General features: G+C 43.7%; 1 protein-coding gene across 1 annotated transcript; it reads right to left on the reverse strand.

Moving 5' to 3' along the window:
* Positions 1-219: 219 nt before the first annotated feature.
* Positions 220-654, reverse strand: LOC124616665 (molybdenum cofactor biosynthesis protein 1-like). Its single transcript, XM_047144995.1, has one exon. The coding sequence runs from the start codon at positions 652-654 to the stop codon at positions 220-222; it is 435 nt and encodes a 144-aa protein (XP_047000951.1).
* Positions 655-10,590: the final 9,936 nt, after the last annotated feature.

Below are 10,590 nucleotides of genomic sequence, written 5' to 3' on the forward strand. Positions count from 1 at the left end.
AACTGGTTAAGGGTAAATCACATTTTGAAAAGCTTTTATAAATGGGCAACTTGGCAAATTATTTTTAATTAAGTTTCTCTCTTTTTCGAAATTAAAGGTGCAACTCATATTCAGGCCAATTCGATGTGTATATAATTTATGATAACTATGAACAGACTTTGAAATTTGCCTACATCACACCAGGTATACTTAACTTATTTCACTGCCCCACACAGATGCTCATGTCCGGTGGAAGTCTCCTCTAGTTCCCCCACTATTGGCCACAAGCATTATTTCAGATATCACAATGTCATGACTCACAGCTTTGCACATATCGTACACTGTTAAGGCAGACACCGATACAGCAGTGAGAGCTTCCATCTCCACACCCGTCTGCCCTCTACACTTTGCCGTGCCAGTTACAATCACACAGTTGAGAGCAGAGTCCAGTTCAATGTCCACAGCCACAGAGGATAAAGATATGTTATGACACAGAGGGATAAGGCTGGACGTCTGCTTGGACCCCACAATTCCCGCCAGGCTAGCAATGCTAAGTACGTCACCTTTCTTCAGGCCATTTTCTCGTACGAGTTTCATCAGTTCGGGTCCCACAAAAACCTTTGCTCGTGCTGCAGCAGTCCGTTCTGTCACCAGCTTCGAACCCACGTCGACCATTTTCACCCTGCCGGTCCGGTCAACATGAGTCAGACTTCCGGACTGTGCTCCCAAACTGCAGAAACGGCAAGAGAAGACAGAGGGCTGTGCTCTGTGTGTTTGTCTTGTTAGGAGTCCTGTATTGCACATAATGCTTGGGGTACAGGGAAGCAAAAGAAACTGTTTTCTAGATTCAGTCACTACACTCAAATTATGTGACAACAACTGAGACATCTGTGTATCCGACACAAACTGGGGCGAAATATTGGTATCTGAGAAGAAGTACTTTTGAAAATCTTGTTTCTGAAGGTTTAACAACTTCCGACTTTGTGCCTTCACAACATCACTACAGCCATCAAGTTCAGTGCCACCTGGAACAAAAATACAAGCTGTAACAAAGAACTCTTCATAATCTGAAAATAGGTTAACTACAAAAGAATTTTTAAGCATTCGTGTTGAAACACCCCCGATTAATTCCTTTACTGGATTTTGGGTAATTTACCAAAGCCACAAAACAGTTAATTATTATGATATATGACCGTGTGCTTACTGGATGAAAGGCTATTGGTTGTTCTGCGTTGTTCTGCTGTGGTTTCGGGAGTATTTCAACCGAATGCGGCTGTTCTGAGACGGAATAGCTAATGATTGAAAGTTTGTCTATTATTAAGTATCACAAAGGTTGCGATGTACAACTGATATATATTTCCTACTAACACACAAATTCTGAGGCTGTTGCTACCTTTGCCTTACACGTCTAATTGTGGTTATCTCTTTTTATTGATTGCTGATTTTCAGCACTTTGTCACAGGCAATGCTGATGGTTAACATTCACAACAATCCTCACTGCAATCCATGGTTGTTGCTGGCTGACGCGGTTGACATGAAACACGTAATTTGGCACTTGTCACTTTCTGTTTCATATCACTCGCGAATCGGCATTAGTGAGAGTCAACCCCACGACGATCAGGGGGACGTGCTCACTCGTCATACTCCAGTGAATTTTACCGTTTACAACTCACTAGACCACCATTCTTGGCCGTCTTTCCCACTCTACTTCTCACTCGACACTCTACCATACTACTGCGCACTCAGCACTAGTCTCACTGCCTACTGCAGCGCTCGACAATCGACTCCTGTCCGCTATCGACCTGGGCGTCAGATACTAGAATCTATGTTTGTGGGATCACGGATCCCTAACAGTGTTCAAGACAAGTTCTTTGAACCTTAATGATCTGTGATGATTCTTTTCTTTCCTAAGCTAAGGTCGAAAATCTGTTTTGTCTGCAGAAGTGTGCAATATGAATATTACACAAAGTTGATAGGAACATCTCACATAAATCTCCTCAGTGGCTGTAGATTTCACAATCTTGCAGGAGTGGATATAAGGGGAGGTCATTGCAATGATGATAACTACCACCCACTTCCCAAACAACATATTATACTGGGGTGCCCTTAAGAAGGCAGCAGTGTGGTTCATTCCGTGCAGAAAGAGATGGGGAATGCTTTATGGTGCTGTCTGTGTGTTCTCTCTCTCTCTCTCTTTCTCTCTGTCCCACGACTCACATTTCAGCTACTTCCAACCCTCGTATCTGGCACAGGCCACTGTGTCTGCTTCTGACTCTGCCTAGTAGAATTTATGCGGTCGGAAAGCTATCGCTGTTGCTTTCTAATGTAATACTTGTCATGTTTCCTTTATGCCAGCCATTGTGAACACTAATGGCTAAGTAACCTCACCATACCTAAATGCCTTGTATCGTACACGCACCCCAAAATGCACACTACAGACAGATGTGGCAGAACGACACGATGTCTTTATATTTTTTACTTCACCAATTTCCAAATGCAGACATAGCTTTCTCTTCCCAAAATCGTTTCATTCATTGACTGTGTTCTTGTTTCCTTTGATATGTACATATTTTCTCTGTTTTCTTCCTTCCCTTTACTTCAAGTTTTATGTTCATAATTTTGATTCTGAATTTGTCTCTTTCATTCATCATTTCCATTCTGATTCCTGCTCGTTTTAGCCTTCTTCTATTTCTTGAAACCAACTGGTTTTTTTTTTGATTTAGGCATTTACTACATCCTAAATCCCTTTGTGAATCTGTTGCTGTTCATTGTGTGTATGTGTCCACAGAATGTTAGTCGGTGTTTTCTGATTGTGACTGAGTCTGCCTCTGTGTTCTTATAATTCTCTGGTTGATCTCTTCATCCATATGCCATCTCTGTACACTGCTCCAAAAAATTTTCTGAGGATTTTGCATTGTATTCTTTCTGCTTTGTGGTGCCTGGTCCTCAGATTGTGGTCATTTCTGATGCGAAGAGTGCTTCTGATACTATAACTGTATTGTAGCGCATGTGTTTGCCTTGTACTGAAATGTTTCTTTTATTATAGTGCGTCCATGTCAGTTTGTACACTTTCTGAAGTTCTTTTGTTTGTCCTATGTTTTCTTCCTTCTTTGATCCACCTATTTGTATTGTTACTATTATATTGAATAATTTAATATATTTTTGTGTGTTTATTATTGTTATTAAAATTGTAGATGTCTGTCGTATGCTAACAGTGAGGTTGCTAGCGACTTGCATTTTTGAGGGAAGCTGGGTGAGGGGGGTGGAAACAATAACAAACCATCACTCCCCCAACCCCCCCCCCCCCCCCCCCAAATAACCAAACCCTGGGTGCCAATACATTTGCTCTGTATAGGTGTTTGTGCCCAGAAGTAAGAGTCAATTTAGCAAAAAAAGGCAAAGGAAAGCTTCATGTTCTGGCCCACATCAAAACCAGATGACCAACCACAGTGTAATCCTCTGCAATGGCATCACTGAAATCAGTATCGTGGGGGGGGGGGGGGGGGGGTGAGTCAGCACACCCTGTTCTGGTCACTGCCAGCTTTCTTGACCTCAGAGTCACTACGCCTCAGTCCAACAGTTCCTCAATGGGCATCACAAGGCTTGGTGCACCTCGTTTCAGTCCTCCCACCAAGGAAAACTACGGGCAGTACTACGGGTGAGTCGCAGCTGAGCAGCTGCCTTCCCCCTGTACCTGCAGTAGCTGCGAGAGGATATTTGTGTTACATATACGCTAAAACTGGCGTAGATGCCACAGGACACTCTTTGGAGTGTCACTAATAAGCACACGCTGCTACACACTTGACAGTGCTAGGTGGCCAAGAGTTCTGGCTCAAAGTTCCTGCAACTGTGGTTGGAACTTCCCCAGTGTGACTCTCCCATTCTTTAATAGGGTATTTCAGTGTCCGAGGCACGTTCACATTGGACAACACTGTCCAGTACAGGCCTGCTGTCTACCACCCGTGCTCTCTTGCACTGTGCATTGCATCTTGCACAAGTGAGTCATAAGGACTGCCCTCTTCTGTATGTACACTAAAAAAGCAAAATTGTCTTTTCAGACGAAAAAGTAAAATTGTCTCATATCCACATTCTATCCTTAAAAGTATCCTTATGTCTGGGAGACGGCAGATCCACCGAGCAGATCCCACCCAACGACCCGTAGCAAGACTGCAGCACAAGAGGCAGGAGTGCCATCTGTTCCCTTCAATGTTTCTGTCTTGCTTTGCCACCTATCAGTAAGTGATGAACCAGCTAAATCTGGACTTTGCTGCCACAAATCAAGAAGCAATGGCTCGGAGACAGCATGAGCTCATTGTCCAACTGACGGGTGGAAGCAACGCAACAGCAACAGCAACACCAACACCAGTCACACCACCAGTGAATATACTAGAGAGGCCCTCAATATCACCGCAGTAGTCCTCGAGCTGGAAGTGACAGCTCCGTGGAACAAAGATGGACCTTCGAAGCTGGTGGGTCCAAAATGGAATCAGCAGCAACATACACGAACAACTGAGCCTACTGACTCACACGGCAAATGCAGCGTGCTTTTACCAACACCAGTTCTGAGCATCGGTAATATGAGCGCCCATACAAACAATTTTGCAGCACCTCAACTACACAACACTAACCCAGCCGCTACGCAGAACACTACACCGACTGGCTTCCCACTGGTCATAATACACAATTACACTTGCCTCGGCAAGCTAAACAAGACATTTGTAGAATGTCACTCCCCACCATATACCAAACACAAAACTCACAAGGGACCATGTATCACGGTATGTATGCAACAAAACAGATTGCACAAATCTCCTGAAAATCGTCAAAGCTGGGGGAATTGAGTATCATAAATATAGCACCCAAGGGGGAAAAACTCGAATGTACATCATGAAAGGAGTTGACACCACAACCCTCAATGACATTCTTCATGGTATAATCACAGCTCTCAGCTGGGACTGTGAGAGCATGAGATGAATTCTGGGATTCGTGACACACAGACTGCAGCCAAACTATTTAGTGGATTTGGACGACACAGCTTACTCATGCAACTTTCTGACGCAGATGCTCCTGCTTCACATGGTCGTAGTAGAAATATACACACTTCCGTGTGTCCCCCAACAGTGCCACCACTGCCAGCAGATTGGCCGTGCGGCACCCGATGTGAACTGGCACACAGTGCTGCAAATGCACTGGTAACCATGTAGCGCGACACTTTAAACTTGGTACAACTATCAAATGTACCAAATGTGGAGGGGTCCATGTGCAAACTACAGATGGTGTGCAGCATACAAAGAAGCTCTAAGGTGCAAAAGTGCCAAAGACAGACAAGTGGTAACCAGAACAGCTCCAAGACACTCCACACCCCCCAACCAGTAAGGTGTGGAATCTCTTTTACTGGCATTGTCAGTGGAAGTGGATGAACTGAGGATGCACAGAGCTCCACAAACTCATGGCACACTCCCACAACAACAGAACCACAACCCACACCTGCAATGCTAGAAACTGCCCCTGTTCTGATGACAACACTGCCGGTCCCAGACAACACCAAGTCAACTCTGTCTAGGCCAGATTGTGACACTCGTGATATCACAGAAGACACACCCAAACTAGGGCAACCACAAACACACGAAATGAAACAGAGGTACCCAAAAAACAAAAGAGGGGACACTATCACACCACAACAAATACACCAACAACAGACCAGACAAACATAGGAACACATTAAAAGGAACAATGTAACCGTAACTCACACTCTTGCCCCCCTCACCACAGCAATAACACAGGTGACCCCAGATGAAATACGAACCATGAATAACACACAAGCCAGCCCATCCAGTACACCAACATAAGGACCACCAGCCACCAACACCACCGCCAACACTTTGGCTGACGTAACAAACATTCTCACCACAATCAGAGGCATAGTGGAGACACTATTCCCCACTCACGTGGCTTAAGATCCTCTTGAGGCTCTTCATCATAACGCATGCACAAACTCATGACGGCTACACCCAGCCATTGCATGGCTGCTATACAAACTGCTATCACCACACCGCCCACACTCTTCCATAGATAATACACCACAAAACACAAACAACAGTACTTTGACTCAGATGCTATTCTGGAATGCAGATGGGATTGGCAACAAAAGGGCAGAGCTAGCTGCATTTATGGAGGAGAAGGGAATCTGGAATGCTCTCATGAACAAAGCTTAACTCCAGTCACACAAACAACTACTCTTCCCAAGATATTACATCTACTGTACTGACCACCTGAAGGCACAACTGTGGGTGGAACAGCAATCATCATATATTGAGACAAAGAATACACAAATATTAAGATCCCTGAACCTGCAAGACTAGAAGCCACAGCTGTTAGGGTCAAGTCAACTGAGTGAACACTACATTGATATCGATATACAATTGATCTGGTAATATCATAACAAGCGATATCAGCACAATACTCAACATAGCATAGTGACTAATAGCCGCTGGTGATCTTAATGCTAAACACTCTGCTTGGAACTAACAAAGATCAAACACCATTAGCAAAAAAACTATGCGAACATGCACTGCGCCCAAACTACATTACACTAGTGCCAGCTGAGGTGACACTTAAAACAGGGAACAGAGACTAAATGTGATAGACATTAGATGTGATTGGCATTATAGTCACAATCAACATTGAAATTATACATGATTTGGCCTCACCAAACACCTGTAATACTTTACTTGGAAGAAACACAGCAGTATGATGAATCTCACAGGATACTGAGCTACAAGCGTGTGAATTGGGCATTGTTCAAGGAAATGCTTGAAAAGTCATATCCCACAAATTCCCAAAATTACACAAAGCAGGAAACTTGTTGAAGCTGTCAAAGCCCTTACCACCGCCTTACAGACCAGCATACTCCATGGAGGAGAAGCATGAGCTGATGACCAGAACACTAGCAACATCATTCACACTGAATCTGGCTCCTTCCAATCCAGCACTGCTACTTGAAATGAACCAGGAGGTTACATGGCTTGTAACCCAGCCCACGTGCAATGTAACAATACATACTGCTACACATGAAATTACACAGGTTATTAAGCACAAAACAGCTAGAAAAGCTCCTGGTCCCAATCACTTTCAAAACCGTGTCACCCAGGAGTTCACAAATAAAGCTATAGAGCATCTCACACATATGACGAATACCATTCTACAACATCAACACTTCCCTGTCCTGATGTTCAGGAAGCCAGGGAAATACCACTCCCTACCACAAAATTATGGAGCCATCAGCCTGCTGAGCTCCCTGAATAAGATTGTTGAGAAGATGATTCTCAAACATCTTACTATGCACTGCAACACCAATGACTCGCTGAGACTGGAGCAATTTGGATTCTGCAATCACCACTCCACAACACAACAACTCCTCGGTGTAGTAGAACATATTACACACACCCCCAACACCAACAAAGCTACAGGAGTGCTGTTCTTGGTCTTCAGTCATCTACGGCACAATCGTCTCATTCGCAAACTCTGCACTGCTAGTCTCTCCAACGAGTTCATGCATCTTACACACTCATATCTCACCCACAGAAGCTTCAACACCGACGTTCAGGGCAAACAGTCAACACAACACAGTATACAAGTGGGAGTACCCCAAGGCAGCATCCAAGGGCCCCTCTTGTTTAATCTCTACGTCAATGACTTTCCAACTGAACAAAACACAATGGCAACCATCTACGCAGATGACATTACCATCCTAGTGCAAGACTGGAAACCATCAGGCATAATTCGTATCTGCAAACAAAACTGCCTAGCTGGAACGACAGTGTGTTAAAGCAAATGCTGACAAGTGTGAAGCAGTTCTGTTCACTGACAAACCACAACAACTGCACAAACATTAAGTGTTCTGGCATACCCACAAGCTCTGGAATGAAAATTAAGATTGCAAGAGCTAAGAAGGCAGTGAACACACCGTCAGCCAATAGCCCACTGGCAAGGACCACACCACGACGGGAGCAGGCCCCTAGACAAAGAGAATATAAGTGCCGCTCCTGCCAGCCTCGGCCACTCAGTATTTGGACAGGATTAGGACAGTATACGGACAGGCCTAGCGCTGAATGCTACAATAACAGTTATTAGTGATCCACAAACTGTGTGTCAAACTTGCACGAACATTGTACATAGCAAAGGACTCGGATTTATACTGCATGTCGCCTATTGCTTGCGACACCATTGTAAATTCCAGGTTAAGCATTGTCAAACTTCTTATTTGTAATAAAATCTATTAATGTTGTTTGCTTGAATTGTTGTATAGCATTTTGAGAATGCAGCATCCTTTAGGCACCCTATATGAGATGAGTGGGCAGGACCCCACATTAAGACTGAAGACAAATAACACTACACACACGCCCAATACGTTTCAGTGTGAAAGTCAAATACTTCAGTGACTGGCCAACTGAGCAAATGCAAGGCTCAAACAGTGTTACTCTAAGCTCAACAGGTAAAGCACACTGAATAGGAGGGTATCGAGGTCTGTGTACATGATACTGATTAGATCCATGATGATACATGCAGCTGCAGTCTGGGGTTATGTGGCTCTGACCGCCTGTGCCGCCTACAGGTGATACACAACGAAGTGCACCACAGTCCACACACACTGTCGATCTTCACAGAGAATACTGCCTTGAGACTCACACACAGATATTCAAAAAACTCACCACACGACTGTAAAGGAACTTGAGACACTCTGACAATTATTTCATTCTTAACCTGGGAAACTACGACCACAACCACGGGTGAAAACACAACTGCTGAAAAACACTTCTATCTAGGGACAATTAATCACCTGTGGACAGCACAAGCTCACAGACAAAATAAACACTGGTGAATCCCTGCATTACAGCAAAACTAAATGGCATTGCCAGCTGCAAATATCTAGCTGACCAACTGGCAATACGGGAAAGCAGTATTGCACACTAAACATAAACATATCCAACCAAACCTCTTTATGGCCAATTGACCACTCGTATAACGACCTTGGCATGTTACAAGTACAGATGCTGCAGGTGGCCCAGGAGACACTGAGGTGCACAGCCCAGGAGTACCCCTCCTCAATAGGACTGACACTCGTAAAGAGTGTTTTAAGCTGCGACAATGGTATCAAGCATCGCATGATACCCAAAACTAACGACAACCTCACCCTTGCAGACAGAAAGAAACTGTTGCTGCTCTTACTATCTGTCCAGACTATTGCAGAAGTTCTTTTCCTTTGGTGCTTGCCTCGGCACTTTTCTCCCTCTGCCCTTAAAACTGCTACGTTCTGCTCACTTCTCGACCACTTCTATCGCCTCAAAGTGCCTGTATTAGTGGGTAATCCTACGGACAACATCATGACCCCACATCCTGTGCACTTCTCAATTGTAACGAAGCAAACGGAGGTGATGGTAGAACTTTGGTGATGGTCACCATGTCAGTGTGGGTGTGGAGTAGCTTCGCCCCTTAAAAAAAAAGGCATTACCACGAATTGGACCTGGGTCCTCCACATAGCAGCAAGATATGCTGACCTTGAGCTGCTGAAATGGACAAGAGAGAATTTAGCATTAATTGCAAAGTTTGCAACCATAACAATCACAATATAAATAATTTCCATAGAGAATATGCATTGAAGCTTAGGGTTAAGAAAACTGTTTTATATTCAGGTACAACACCCTTTTAACATCTGCCAGCCGACATTAGGAGCAGTCGGGAAATCCCCAAATATTCAAAATTAAAGTAAAAAATGTTTTATTAGCCAGTACACCAATAATTTACCTGGATATGTGAATTTACCTACCTGTCCCACCTCAAATACACAACACACAAACACTTTCTAACAGAAGACCATATTTAGCCATGCAACATATTCTCTAGGAGCAGACAGGAATGCCTTTTGAAGTGGTGATTACATCATAATAATAGCCTATGTGCAGGTACGGTTGGTCCTCCACAGAACAGAAACTACTGTACCGGTCCCAACGTGGCATTGACAGCATAAAGGGCATTGCACAAGAAGGAAGTATATGAATTTATCAGAATAAGTTTAGATGACAGTGTCCTGTGTAAAATTAAATGCCCATTTAGCATGAAGTATTAAATCAAAATAGTGGCAGAGCAGTTTAAGTAGCAGAGCATTGGCTTTTTTCAAGTAGTTGCTTCTCTGTATATTTATAAAAATAAAATGATGTAGAACTGATCCCCTTGAATAATGATTAATGTGAGCAGATTAGTAGTAGATGAAAATGGTTGTTAGTAGTTCAGTGGCACTTCTCACTTACTCGTTTTACACCCCTGAAGGCTCTCATCGGTGATGGAGCTGTTGGAATATTACATGTGAATGAATGGCTGAACTCGATAATTTTCAAGGTATTCAATATTCTTGTACAGTGCATTCAAAACAAAGTTATATAAAAATGAAGAGGGATGTGTACTTCATAAACTGGCTGGACAACAAGTACACAACGAAGCAGTGTGATGTAGCTTACTCAAGGACCTCAGTTTCGCAGGAGACCCTGAGGCAACAAGTACACGCATCATGTTTGCTCACTGTTTTTTATTGCCTGTGCTCGAGCACAGTGTGAA

This window comes from Schistocerca americana, chromosome 5, assembly GCF_021461395.2.
Source record: "Schistocerca americana isolate TAMUIC-IGC-003095 chromosome 5, iqSchAmer2.1, whole genome shotgun sequence".
In the NCBI taxonomy this organism is placed as follows: Eukaryota; Metazoa; Arthropoda; class Insecta; order Orthoptera; family Acrididae; genus Schistocerca; species Schistocerca americana.